Below are 14,869 nucleotides of genomic sequence, written 5' to 3'. Positions count from 1 at the left end.
TCGTGTTAAGCTGTGTCACGTGTTTATTGTGGCTCAGGGACGGGATGGAACGCTGAGCATGGGCTCCTCGGCGCTGGGTCAGGCTCTGCAGTGAGTGGTCACAGATGTGCGGGCAACTCTTCCTTCTCGCTGGGGCCTCCGCTAATGCAGCCCTGCAACACGGCAGAGCGGCGGGGTCAGTCACTTACCTAACGCAGCCCACTCCACTCTCCTGTGGTGGACGCAAGAGTTTACAACCACAGGACAGGGGCACTGACGTTAAGGCTGAGTTCCACACTTCTTCTCATGGTACGGAGGATGCTCAGTTCACACACACACACACACAGCGTCTCAGATTCGCTTTCTTTGTTGCACACTCAATGCAATCGCATGACCCGAGCTGAGCACTGCAAGGGAATGCGGCTGGGCTCCCCCTGCGGGGTGGGCCGGCGTGCGGAGCATGTCCAGGCAGGACTTCCTGCACAGACAGACCGGCTGCCCGGGAGACCCACGGCGCTCACTCACGCCTGGCCCCGGTTCTCCGAGGAAGTGTGGTCCTGGTGGACATGCCCCGACTCACCTTTCCCGCCTAAGGCTTGTTTTTCCTACTGAACAAAGATGGACTCGAATGTTAGTGGACAACCTCTGAATAAAGTCTTTGAGAATGGACAGGGTATGAAGCAGGGCGATGCACTAGTCCAAGGAGAAAAACTTGACTAGGAAAAACATTCTACGCATCATGGCACCCCAGGAGGCTCTCGGCACCACTCTTGTACGTCCTGTGTGAGAGCAGCCCGCGAGGGAGCCGCGGCCAAGTCGGAGCTACATGACGTGGTTGCTCCACGACCGGTCTACACGACACTCGGTTCTGAGCAAGCTCGCGGGCCTCCTCGCTGAAGGACGGGTCTGTGGCTGCGTGTGGGCGAGCCTGTTTGCCCTCGTGCATCAGAACAGAGCCTTCGTACCAACAGCAAACGACATAGTGAGGATTTTTCTGGTGGGGCTCAAATCACACCATAGGGCTAGAGCTCTTAAATTATGTGAAATATCTTAATAAGAAATCTGAGAAAAGAAAGTTTCTTACCTTGGTGAAATATTTCTTTTCTTTTAACACATCCCATTAAAAAAAAAAAAAAAACCAACATAACAAAATGCTTGTTACCCTTACTCCTCTCCTGAAGAGTCTGTAGAAAAAGCCTCTCTTCGGTTTGGGAACCGGGTGATACGTTTTCTCTTCTATATTCAACACCGTGTGTTCTTCAGGCTCCTCTTCATTGATGTCCTTAAAACAACCCGATTCGATCATCTGCGTCCACACAAGAGCAGGACAGAGAAGGGGAGAGACACTGCGAGGTCAGTCAGCCATTTCCCGCCCGACACCCAGCTCAGCAGGGGGGGGCCACTCCCTCCCCATGCTTGGGGGAGGGAACACAGCCTCCTCCCCCTCCCTCTGAGTGCACCCCCAGAGCAGGTAAGGACCGGGCACCGGCCAGGCCCACTCTGAAAGTGGGACCCGGGATGGTGAACTGTCCCCCTCCTGTGCAGGGACCGGAGCAGCTGCCTTGCCTAATCTTACCGCCAAACACACACGCACACACACGCACACACACACGCAGGCGCACACACACACGCACGCACACACATGCACACACGCACGCACACACACACACACACACACACACAATTGTCTCCTCCCGGCGCGGTACCCAGGATAAACCGGCAGTACCTCGTTCTGCCAGGGGATGGAGACACAGCCCGTAGCGAACTGGCTGTAGAACGTGTCATCGGTAGTGTCCAGGTGGACTCCTCGCACCGTGGAGAACTGCTCAATATCCACGACGTCCTTACAGTAAATGGCCTGTGGCTGTGCACCACCAACAAAGAGGCGTTGGCCTCTGGGAGGACTGGAGTCGTTCCTAGTCTCCTTAATTACTAAGAACGCAGCGCATGTGAAACCGATGCGTTCACACCGTATTTGAGGCCTTTCCCTCCCTCTCGGGAGCTCTCCTCGGTCACAAACCCCGTGGACTCCCTCTGGTCCGCAAGCCCCCCGAGGCCCCCACCTTTCCCTTTCCTGCAGTGGGAAATGGGTGACAGGCCGGGGCAGGATGAAGGGCCATGGGACCCTTGGCCTCTTTCACGTGAAGCGCCCCACACAAAGTCTAAGTGAACGAGGGCAGGTCCCGCTTCTCGACCTCCTGTCAGAGCTCCTCTAGTGGCCTCCAGCCGCCCCTCCTCTGGGACAGGAGCCCTGGCTGAGCTGCCCTCAGCAGCAAGCCAGCAGGGCGCACCTGAGCCTGGGCCACGGCCCCCTCCAGCCCAGCCGCCCGAGCTCCTGGAAACGGGGAACAAAACGCACCGGAGTCCAGCTACCAGCCAAACCGTGGTCATGCAAGAGGCACCTGGCAGTTTTGAGAAACGCCCTGCCCGCGTGCGGGAACCTGCACGATCCAAGGAGGGACATCCCGTAGGCCGCTGGTCAGCACACCTCAGAGCAGCCGCTACCCGTTCAGTCCCCACACAGCAGGGCCATGGAAGCAAGTGGGGGCCCCACTCAGGAGACAGTCCAGGGCAAGGCTGGGGAGGCCTGAGCCCAGGCTGAAGGCCCAGAACCCCATCCTGCCCCCTGACCTGTTACCACGGGACCCCCCCGTCAGCGGGCCCCACGGTCCCTCTGGTCACATTCAGTAGAATACCCAGAATGTCAGCCCCAGAGCCCTGACCTCGCAGGCCCTGCCCCAGGCCTCTGAGCACAGCAAGGGGAGTCATCGCTGCTCCCTGAAGACTGCCTTCCCTGCTCCTCTCAGACCCCACGGTCGTGTCAAGTCCCTGGGGCGCGCCCCCTGTTCAGGGGTCGGCTGGTCTGCAGGCTGGAGCGAGCACCAGAGCGGGGACACCTGGCTTTGTTGTGCTCCCTGCGGTCCTAATGCCTCCACCTGTGTCTAGAGGTGGTGGGCACCCAGGAAACATGTAATGTGTGAACTAATTCAAAGGAAGGAGGTCCTACTACAACATACTGCAATATGAAAACATAGTAAGTGCGGACTTGTACAACTAAAAATGTTTTCATTGTACGCCTCAGTCCCATCATAGCCTGCAGAATTATCTCCACCCTTCTGGAATGCACGGGTAGCAGACTGTTAAGAAGGGAGCCCAGACTGCTGTTGTTCATTTCTGCTTTCCTCAGCAGGAATCTCCTGCCTGCAGGTGTTCCCACCAAGCACTGACCCAAGCCAGGCCCTGTGCTACATGTGCACACGGCCCCTGAGCAGGCCCCACAGCAGGCTCACAGGAGGCTCAGGTGACCTCCAGGGCTCCCTGTGGGCAGCGTGCTGCCGAGACCTAGGAGACACGGAGAGGGGACGGGCTTCCCAGACTAAAGGCGCTGACACAAGAAGGGGATGCTGTCACACGGAAGGCCTTGCAGGGCCCGACGAGGGCGTGTGGTGGTGCTGGGGCTCTGAGCAGGAAGGCCTGCGGGGACCTGTGAGGACAGGGTGGTGAGTGGCGGGGGGCTGGGAGGGGCCCCCCAAGCAGAAGCACAGCCAGGCTGCACCAGTGCTTCCGCATCTGCTGGAAAATCACGGGGTTCCGTGGATCCATTTTCTTGGACACCCTGTTCCTGGGCAATGTACTTACATCAGGACAGAAAGGCGGATCTAACATGTTTGCTTCCAGCCTCTTGAAATTAATGTCCTTGAACACAGGATGAGCCTTCACTTCTGCCACTCCAGCCTTGCTGCCCAGCCGCTGTTTGGGATTCTTGGTGAGTAACTGCAAGAGGCAGAAACGGAGTCAATTTAAGCTCCTAGGATAGAAGAGAGAACTCGGAAAGTCTCCACAATAATAAGCAAAGAATCAGGGGTAGCAAAGAGCGTCTCCATCTAAACAAAGTTACTCAAATTTCAAAGTTTCAACCAAACCTCCTTAATTCAGATTTCATGAGTTTAGAATATACGATGCTTCAAAAAGGAGTGGAAACTAATATAACAGCCTTTGAGCTACCAATAAATAAAGGTCGGCTAAGTAAATCCTTAAGGAAAAAGTTTTAGCCATGTAAAAATTAGGGGGCTCTTTAAAAAGAAACAGGAACGGTCAAGAACTTCACAGATACCATTTGAATGCTAAGTTATGTTTATAATTGGAAACTATTTTAATCTATTCATTAAATAGATCACTAAGGAGCTCAGATGAGGCAAAAATTTGGCAAACCAAGTTCTAGAAATTGTATATTCTTAAAATGGACAGCATCGCTTTCAAAAGTATTCCTTACTCATATATTCATAATTTTCACCAAATAGGCCCTCATCCACAGTTACCATCAGTCAGAAGGGTTTGGCTGTGCTCAAAGCAAAACAGGACAGATCTGGCTCTACAACGTGGCCAGGCTGCAGCCCGGAAGCTGCCTGACCTCGTCGAGGAGGTTTTAGCTGTCTCGTTACGGTGGTGGGGCGCCACGCTGTGCGAGGAACCGGCCAAGCCTAAGTATGACTCACTATGTGGCTCCTCGCAGAGAAGTCTGCTGGCCTGGCCTCGCCTCACAGCCCGCACCCACCGCTCTTCCGAAGAGAAACCAAACTCCCAGGCCAAGAGCCGAGCACATTCTGCGTCTGGCATGTGTGCACCGGCCCGCACACCCCTGCAGCCCTCGCTGTGTGAACTGTGCATGCAGCACACACCCTCCCTTGCTCACCTCCTCACGGCCCGCACACGCACTACGCCCTCTGTCTAGAAGACCCTTCGCCTGGCTGAGCCGGGCTCCAGCTTCCTACCTTCAGAGTGTGCTCCCTCAGGACACCTGTCCCTCCTGGTGTGACGCCATCACTTGGGGAAGTACTCACGGCCAGTCCCTCCTGCTGGACCCACACCTCCAGAGGCAGGGCCGTGGGAAATCCCGCTCACTGGGGCAGCCCCCACACCTCGCCAGGGCAAGGGCTCGACAAGATTTGCTCAGTGCAGTTATTCTTGGTACACTTTGCTCATTAAAAACAGATCTGAGAATTCAGTGTGATGCCAAATACAATCCCAGCGTCTCAGGGGCTCCAGGACTCCATCATCAACCCTGCTGCTGACACACACTATCCGATGGCCTTGGACTTGTGCTCAGAACGTCTGGGTTCCAGTTTGCCCACTGACATCCCATTATGGGATGTCACAGAAATCAAACTTAAGGGCACCTGGGCGGCTCAGTCGGTCAAGCCACTGACTCTTGATTTCAGCTCAGGCCGTGATTTCAGGGTCAGGGGCTCCGTGCTCAGCGGGGAGTCTGCTTGGGATTCTCTCTCCCTCTGCCCCTCCCCCAACGCATGCGCTCTGTCGCGCTCTCTCTCTCTCTCTAAACTAAATAAAATCGGGCGCCTGGGTGGCTCAGTTGGTTAAGTGACTGCCTTCAGCTCAGGTCATGATCCTGGAGTCCCAGGATCGAGTCCCGCATCAGGCCCCCTGCTCAGTGAGGAGTCTGCTTCTCCCTCTGACCCTCCCCCCTCTCATACTCTCTCTCTCTGTCTCATTCTCTCTCTCAAATAAATAAATAAAATCTTTAAAAATAAATAAATAAAATAAATAAAATCTTTTTTTAAAATCAAACTCTTAATTTTTCAACTGTGAGGCTAAGAAAACCCCTTAGAAGTCCACTCTGAGGGTCAGATAAGATTAATACATCAAAGAGCTTTCAAAACGACAGATAGGTGTCCACATGTCAGGCGCTGCTCTGGCCGCCTGTTTGGGCCAGTGTAAACAGCCGGCTTTTCCTCAGCCCTTCCTTCTCTCTGTCCAACACAAGTACAACACTGACCTCACTCCACGTCTGCTCACTCATTCAGCATGGGTGCAGCGTGCTGGGAGCAGGCGCCGGGCAGAGGAGAGGCAGAGAGGGCAAGGAGCCATGCACAGGCCTGCAGCCCCCCCTCTGCAAGTGCACTGGGCACGGGGCCCGGCCCACCGTCCCTATCCCCACAGGTGCTGTCCTCTGCAGATGCCCCCTGCCTCCGGAGATGCCCTCTCCTCCAGTCCCCGTCTGCCGGGGTTGAACCAACTCTCCAAGAACCAGATGTCTCCGCTCGCAGGAGCTCCTGAGGATTTGTGCGTCACCAGGCCGGTCACACACATTCCTGCATCGCCCCTTCCCGGCGAGCCTGTGAGGGCGAGGCTACCACCATGCACACGCCAGAGACAAGAAACCAGAGGCCGGACAGGGAAGCCCGGTGCGGGGCGCTGAGGTGTGGCCCCTGAGCTCTGAAGCCCAACCCTGGTCCTCACTCAGGCACCTGCCTTCCCCAGCACCCTTACCAGAACACAGCATCTCTCCATCCTGAAAACCCTGGAGCCCTCGTTCCTCTCTTGTTTATGGCACCCATCAAATTCTGCTTTTTCACCATAGTTATTTTTCATGTTTGTTCTAGGCCTGCCATTGAACTGTGAGCTCCTTAGGGGCAGGCTCTACTTCCAGCTTACATCTTTACATTCCTGCAGCCCTTATCAGAGTGTCTGGCGGGTGGCAAGCACCCGGTCAAACAGCAGCTTGGCCAGAACGCTGTGAACCCCGGAGGGCTGGCTAACCACGGCCAACTCCACGCAGAACGAGCTGGCGGGAGGGAAGGCCAGCCTGTCCCACTGCTTGTGACAGGCCACTAACACGCCTCACTCCACATATGGCAACAACAGGGAAGGGGAAACAGAATCAGTATCTCCAGCCACCGACAGCTCACCTAAGTTACTGCCGTTTTCAGTAACGGGTACGGCGGCTGCTGGTTCCGGCAGGCACCCACTTGGGGACCCCCGGCCCGCCTCTCTGTGGCCTCCATCCCCCCCCCACTCTCCCCCTCGACTCTTCATGACTAGCCAGCCCTGCTTTCCTCTCCGTGCCCTCCCAGACTTTCCAGGCCTGGCGAGAGGGGCCATGGCTCCAACAAGCAGTGCTCACACCTTTGCCTCCAGCCTCCTGACTTTGCCCTGAGCCCCCCTTCCGCATCCTCCCGTAACCCACCGCGATTCCACCCCCCACAGTTCAACCACTGCCCTGCCTGCCCCCAGCCCCACAGTCTCTGTCCTCTTGTCTTCTCCCCTCTGTGACACGCAGCCTCATGGGCCCCTTAATGCATCCAGGAAGGTGGCAGACACGTGGCGGCCCATCAGGTCGGGGTGTCTATCGTGACACGATCCCTGGCAGCCAGTTAAAGAGGAAAGAAACACAGGCAGACAGAAAAACCTCATTGTTCCTAAGAAACAAGGTTCTCTTTGATCTTTAGTTTCACAGGAAATGAGTGACCTTGGCACCACTCTTCCCTCTCAGGGGCACCTTTTGAGAAATCTAACAAGGCACTGCTCTGCTTTGCTCCCATGGGTTGGAAGCCCAATCACGTCACTTCCCAGGCGAGCCCAGGATGCGTGGCCCTCTCCCTGCTGGAGGCTGTGTGGTGGGGAGACTGCTAGTGGAAACGACCCCAGTGAGCTGGGGTTCCACCCCAACCTCCCCAGAGCCCGACCCACCATCTTGCAGAGAGACTTGGCGTCCTCCGAAAACTTCTCCGAATACTGCTCGGTATCCTTCCTCACTCTTCGGTCCACCTCCTCTCGCTTGACTTTCTCTTTGAATTTTCTGAATGGAGAATGTCCCTCAATCATTTCATATATCAGACAGCCAAGTCCCCACCAATCAGGACTAAATGTATAGTGTTCATTATTGATAACTTCAGGAGCTATATAACAAATACAGGGAAATTTAAGTTAAATTTTGGTTTTTAAATTTTCTGGTAATTAATTCCAAATAACACATTATAAACTTAATGTTTGTTACAACATGAACCCTGGAAATGTGTTAAGGGGCAGAAGACAGACACAGAAAGCCCAAGAGTGTGTGATCCTATTTATATGGAGCGAGCAGAAGAGACAAGTCCATGGAGACAAAGTGGGCGAGCAGCCGCCGGACCGGGGCTGGAGGGGTGCTGATGGGCCCGGGGTCTCTTCCTGGTGGTGGTGGTTGCACAGCTCTGTGCGTGTGCTGAAATCCACTCAAGTGTACACTTGGGAGTGGTGGATTTTATGGTATGTGACTTATATTTCAACAAATGGGTTACTGAAAACAGTCTGTGCTATCCCCAGGGCACGAAATGAGCAGCCACAGAGTGACACACACAGGGAACTGGTCCCTGCCTCCCGAGGAGGGTGCTCCCTCAGACACGCAGAGCCACACCCACGGGCGCCCCAAGGGCACTGACCCCGCAGCAGGTGACGGCAGACATGGCCCTCGGGGTCCCTCATGTCAGAGGCCACGCCAGGGTCAGGCTGGCACTGCCGGGCGGGGAGTTGACCCCAGGCCAGGGCCTCCCAGTCACAGAGGCTTTGCAATAACCAGGGAACCACGAGTTCGCGAGGGCCCAGAGAGGCCAGCGTGCCCAGGATGGTGGCAGCAGCAGAGTGAGGGCCCCGTCCTGCCCTGATTCTACCCTCACCACCTGCAGGACCTCTGCCGGCCTCACCCCCTGGTCTCTGTGAGACAGGAAGGCAGACAGGACTCCTCTGTGGTCCCAACACTGGCCGCGTACAGACTTCCACCACCACCCGTGCTCCCTCCAACTGGCTTAGAACTTCTCTGCGCTGTGAGGACGCGAGCATCCAGAGAAAGCACAGGGATCTGGAAGTAGCCGTTCACATACCCATGTAGCCGACGGTCCCCACTCTTCCTCGGATGGTCCCCCCTTCCGGGATCTCCGTGGCTAAACCCAGGTCTGAGATCCGGATGTGCCCTGTGTGTGTTCAAGCACATTACAAACCACAGGGGGCATGCTGACACATTCATGACAATAAACAGTGGGGAAAAAATCTAAAATTACATCTAATTTCTCCACATTTAGTAAAATACTATGCAGAGCATTCAGGTCCACTAACACAACAGGAAATTAGATTTATAGCTGGTTACTAATCAGGAAGCCCTTTAACCATAGACAACCACTTGTTAAGATAGAAGCATTGTGTTTATTATTTAATTTCCTGTAACTACCAGATCCATAAATAAAACTATAATGACTAGTACATGAACTACACAATAGAAAATAAACACTTTCTGTCAGAATACCGGTAGGCTTACATACAGGAACAACAGACGAATAATAAGGCGTTTTTCTCTGAAGAACAAATTGTAACAGCAAAATAATAAATAAAATCAAGGAAACTCACGTAAAAGGCTATGTCATGTGTCCATGCCTTTATATAGAAAGATTTAAATAGTTATGAAAATAACTATTTATAGAAAACTTTGAGAGTCTAGAAAGATAAACCAGCCCTGGAGGCAGACGCCCACTCACCTTGTTGGCCATGTGTCTCCAGCTCCTGATATCGTACCTGCATACAGTAGGTGCTCAATAAATATTTATTGAAGAAATGAATGAACCAACCAATAAGTATGTGCTCAACACTGAGAATCCACAACATGCCATTTGAGGCACGGAATCCGCTTTAACACAGCCTGCATGGTGCCTGAGACAGGAAAATCGACCTTTCCCTCAGCACACCAGCTCTGTGCGTCACGTTACTCCCGGCGGCGGCGTGCCTGCACCGGGGGAGGCAGGAGGCTGGAGCCACGGGAGCGGATTCTGGAGCCGCACGACCTGGGTTCGAGTCCCAGTTCTGCCATTTATCAGTGTGTCTGTTTCCTGCTTTCGTACAGGAAGATTTCCTCCATAAGGCAGCTTTTACGTATTTTATGTTTAAGTGAAGTACTGGCAGGTTGTGAAATTTTAAGTATCCTTTCTTATTTTTCTTTTAAAAAGTGATTTTTCTCCACTGAGAAATGAAGAGCAAAACTACTGACAAACGGGTGAAGACTCAGCTTGAGAACCCATTCTGCCAGCGGGGCCCAGGGAAACAGGTGCATGCATACCCTGCTAGTGTGCACACAGACCAGCACAGTTCCAATGCCAGGAATTCGGCAATGTCTGCGAAACTGCATGTGAACCCATCCTTCAGCCTCACACCCCCCCCAGGGGCCTATCCCAAGGACACACTGGACAAAGCAGGAAATAACTTGTGCATGGGGCCAGGCATTGCAGCACTAACCGAAAGAACAGAGAGCTGGGAACAGCCCGCTGCCAGGCAGATCAAGCCAGGCCATCCCCAGGCAGCTGGATGAAGAAATGAGGAAGATCTCCATTTAGTGTTGTACAACCATCTACGCCACATATTTAAAAAGCAGAGAAAAGGGGCGCCTGGGTGGCTCAGTCGGTTGAGCGACTGCCTTCGGCTCAGGTCATGATCCCGGAGTCCTGGGATCGAGCCCCACATCGGGCTCCCGGCTCGGCAGGGAGCCTGCTTCTCCCTCTGACCCTCCCCCCTCTCATGCTGTTTCTCTCTCGCTCGCTCTCTAATAAATAAATAAATAAAATCTTTTAAAAATAAAAAATAAAAAGCAGAGAAAAATACTGTAATCATATTAATGTCATTAGGAACTAATATTTTCAGCATTAGGAGAAAAAGGACACAAATGTGAAATGAAGAAGTAAAAGGAGAATTAGAAATATCAATATGATTCCATGATGAATATTTTCTTTTAAAACAACAAGAACAGATGTGTTCTCTCCCAGAAAAGGCCTGGGAAGAATGACCAGCAGGGCAGCGAGGGTACCTGGCACCCATACTGGGCTCTCTGCACAGAGGACCAGGCCCCTTGGAGACATGGTCGACTCCAGGTCTCAGGGCACATGCAAGGTCATCCTGGAACATCTTCAGTAAGAAATAATAGCAGAAAACAAGGAAATCATTAGAGGCTACTGGACATCCACTGGCCAAAGAAGGGACAAAAAACATCATAAAGAATAATTACTCCAATGGATTAAACCCTATCAAAGTGTTAAAATCCATACGTTCATTAATGATACCAAAACAGAATAAAACGAGAACCTCCCTTGATCATCTTGGAGAACGATAGAGAACTAACACAATCTCCTGAAAAGTAGAAATAAAAGGAAGCACTCACGTATTTCACCTGCTTTTCCTGAACAAAGAGGTAAACAAAATTCTTTTTTACAGATGGATCTCAACATTTAAGTGTACCAGGAATGACAGAATTAGAATGCCATCACTTTACAGCCCCAGTGAAATGCTGTATCTTAATATTGATCCTGCATCCATTAAATGAAAAGCTGGTGGGAAATGGATAATGGAGAGATCAAGGTGACCAAGGTGTAAAACTCTGAACACCATAAAAGGAGAGATGCTCAGCCTCACATGCCCCCTGATGTCATGCAACAGGAAGGACACACCAAGTATGCTCACCAAAAATCAAACCTGGACCAATTCCAGCCTCCAGATTTTAGCCACTGGCTTACAGGAAGAATAGGGGAGGCAGGGAACATGTTAAATCCAGCCAAATCCACAACCCGGGAACTTCAATAGGACAAATGTCTGTGTTCTAGCCTGCCAGGCTGCTGTTACCAAAGCGCCACAGCTGGGGGCGGAAAGGACAGATATTTATTTGCCCACAGCCCTGGCGATTGGAAGTCCAAGGTCCAGGGCCAGAGGGCAGGCTCTCTGGCTGGTGCGTAGACAGTGGCTCTCACCCTTTGTATTCACAGCCTCTTCCCTCTGTGCACGTCTGTGTCCTACCTCCTCCTCCTATAAGAACACCAGTCATATGAAATTAGGACTCTCCCTAGTGACCTCATTCAGCTGTAATCACATCTTTAAAGACCTTCATTCCAAACACGGTTGACCCCTGACCACCACGGGTTTGAACTACATGGGTGCACTTATGCATGTGTTTTTTTCAGTACAGACAGCACTGTAAATGCATTTGCTCTTCCTTATGATTTTCTTAACATCTTTTCTCTAGCTTACGTTATTGTAAGAATACCATATATAATATATATAACATACAGAATATGTGTTAATTGACAGTTTATGTCATCAGTAAGGCTCTGGTCAACCGTAGGCTATTAGTAGTTACGTTTTGAGGGAGTTGAAAAGTTATATGTGGGGGCACCTGGGTGACTCAGTCAGTTAAGCATCCAACTCTTGATTTCAGCTCAGGTCATGATCTCAGGGTTGTGAGATCGAGCCCCGTATCAGGCTCCGCGCTCAGTGCAGAGTCTGCTTAAGACTCTCTCTCTCTCTCTCTCTCTCCACCTCCCCCCTCTCAAGCTTGCACTCTCTCTCTCTCTTAAAAAAAAAGAAAAGAAAAATTATATGCGGATTTTTGACGGTGTGGGAAGTGGTGCCCCTAATCCCTACATGTTCCAAGGTCAGCTATACATTCACATTCTGAGGTGCTGGCGGTTAGGGCTTCATGACACGAATTTTAGAGAGACACTATTTGACCCATAACACTGGTTTCACAAACAAATAAATGACATAAAGAAGCAGGGAGGAGGAACCTATGAAATTTTAAAAACTCAAGAAGATATCGACCAAATGTAATATGAACTTCATGCTATATTCAATACACAACTATAAAAACATTTATGAAATAATTAAGGAAGATTTAAAGCTGATGGGAGGGGCAGAGGGAGAGGGAGAGAGAGAATCTCAAGCAGGCTCCACACTCGGCACAGAGCCCGACGCGGGGCTCGATCTCACGACCTTCAGATCATGCCTGAGCCAAAATCAAGAGTCGGATGCTTAACCAACTGAGCCACATGGGTGCCCCAAGGAACTGTTAAATACTTTTGGATGTAATAATAGTATTGGGTGTATGTTAAAAAAAATTAGTATCCTTATCTTTGATATATATTTTACAGATAGAAGAATATGATGTATAGGATTTCCTTTAAAATCATTGTCAATAATAAAATGCTACTAGTTTTTACGAAGATTCACTGTTTATTCTGCTTTTTAGGAATATACCTATTTCATAAAACTGAAGTCTCTCCTATAGAAAATAATAGGCATGATAGAGCTTCCTTTTTTTTTATCTCAACTACCAGTTAAATTTCACAAACCAAGTCCCTCTTAATTTGTAAGTTTTCAAAAAATAGGGCTGACATATTTAGGATGGACAAACAGTAAATGCACCTAACAACCTAGAACAGATGATAACCAGCTTTTTTTTAAAAAAAGATTTTATTTATTTATTTGAGAGAGAGCAAGCACAGAGGGAGAATGAGGGGGAGAAGCAGACTACCTGCTGAGCAGAGAGCCGGACACAGGGCTCGATCCCAGGATACTGAGATCATGATCTGAGCTGAAGGCAGACACTTAAACAACTGAGCCACCCAGGTACCCCAATCAGCCTTTTTTTAAACTTTATCTTAACTCCAGTATAGTTAACATAGTGTTGTATTAGTTTCGAATGTACAATAGAGTGATTCAACACTTCCATATATTACTCAGTGCTCATCATGGTAAGTGTCCTCTTCATCCCCTTCACCTGTTTCACCCATCCCCCCACCACCTCCCTCTGGTGACCATCAGTCTGTTCTCTAGAGTTAAGAGTCTGTCTTTTGGTTTCTCTCTCTTTTTTTTTTTTTCCTTTGTTCATTTGTTTTGTTTCTTAAATTCCATGTATGAGTGAAATCATATGGTATTGGCTTTCTCTGACTAACTTATTTCGTTTAGCATTATAATCTCTAAATCCATCCACATCGTTGCAAATGGCAAGATTTCATTCTTTTAATGGCTGAATAATATTCCATTGTATATATATATCACCTCTTCTTTATCCATTCATCAGTCGATGGACCCTCAGGCTGCTTCCATAGTTTGGCTATTGTAAATAATGCTGCAATAAACATAGGGGTGCATGTATCCCTTTGAATTAGTGTTCTCATATTCTTTGGGTGAATACCCAGTAGTGTGATTACTGGATCGTATGGTATTTCTATTTTTAATTTTTTGAGGAACCTCCATACTGTCTTCCACAGTGGCCACACCAGTTTGCATTCCCACCAACAGTGCATGAGGGTTCCTTTTTCTCCACATCCTCACCAACACTTGTTCTTTCTTGTGTTGTTGATTTTAGCCATCTGACAGGTGTGAGGTGGTAACTCACTGTGGTTTTGATTTGCATTTCCCTGATGATGAGGGACGTTGAGCATCTTTTCATGTGTGTGTTGGCCATCTGTGTGTCTTCTTTGGAGAAATGTCTGTTCATGTCTTCTATTTCTAATCGGATTATTTGTCTCTTGGGGGTTGAGTTTTGGAAGTTCTTTATATATGTTGGATACTAACTCTTTATTGGATGTATCATTTGCAAATATCTCCTCCTATTCAGTAGCTTGTCTTTTTGTTTTGTCAATTGTTTCCTTTGCTATGCAAAGATTTTATTTTGATGTAATCCCAAGACTTAATTTTTGCTTTTGTTTCCCTTGCCTCAGGAGGCATATCTAAAAAAAAAAAAACATTGTTATGGGTGATGTCAGAGAAATTACTGCCTGTGTTCTCTTCTAGTACTTTTATGGTTTCAGGTATAACATTTAGGTCCTTAATCCATTTTGAGTTTATTTTTGTGTATGGTGTAAGAAAGTGGTCCAGTTTTCCCAACACCATTTGTCGAAGAGACCATCTTGTTCCCATTGCATATTCTTGCCTCCTTTGTTGAAGATTAATTGTTGAAGATTAGTTAAATAAACCCACACATAATTGTGGGTTTATTTCTGGGTTTTCTATTCTATTCTATTGATCTGTGTGTCTATTTTTGTGCCAGTACCATACTGTTTTGATCACTACAGATTTATAATATATCTTGAAATCTGGAATTGTGTTACCTCCAGCTTTGTTTTTCCTTTTCAAGATTGCTTTGGCTATTTGGGGTCTTTGTGGTTCCATATCAATTTTAAGATTATTTCTTCTAGTTCTGTGAAAAATGCTGTTGATATTTTGATAGGGAATGCATTAAATCTGTAGATTGCTTGCTGTAGTTTAGACATTTTAACAATATCTGTTCTTCCAATCCATGAGCATG

General features: G+C 49.6%; 1 protein-coding gene across 5 annotated transcripts in view; it reads right to left on the bottom strand.

The window, feature by feature from the left end:
* GRK4 (G protein-coupled receptor kinase 4) overlaps nucleotides 1–14,869 on the bottom strand; it is a 92,549-nt gene continuing 77,680 nt past the window's right edge. For 4 of the 5 annotated variants that reach the window (XM_078068324.1, XM_078068322.1, XM_078068323.1 and 1 more), the window contains 6 exons: nucleotides 8,634–8,723; nucleotides 7,468–7,676; nucleotides 3,619–3,753; nucleotides 1,706–1,843; nucleotides 1,142–1,285; nucleotides 1–152 (listed from right to left, as the gene is read on the bottom strand). In XM_078068324.1, coding sequence (XP_077924450.1) covers nucleotides 99–152; nucleotides 1,142–1,285; nucleotides 1,706–1,843; nucleotides 3,619–3,753; nucleotides 7,468–7,676; nucleotides 8,634–8,723 — 770 coding nt within the window. In that variant the 3' untranslated portion in view covers nucleotides 1–98. The remainder of the gene's footprint in view (nucleotides 153–1,141; nucleotides 1,286–1,705; nucleotides 1,844–3,618; nucleotides 3,754–7,467; nucleotides 7,677–8,633; nucleotides 8,724–14,869) is intronic. The other variant, XM_036085663.2, reaches the window with a different exon arrangement.

Source organism: Halichoerus grypus, chromosome 3 (assembly GCF_964656455.1).
Source record: "Halichoerus grypus chromosome 3, mHalGry1.hap1.1, whole genome shotgun sequence".
Taxonomy (NCBI): Eukaryota; Metazoa; Chordata; class Mammalia; order Carnivora; family Phocidae; genus Halichoerus; species Halichoerus grypus.
Note: the sequence above shows the minus strand (reverse complement) of the source record. Positions and strands in the feature narration are given on the sequence as shown.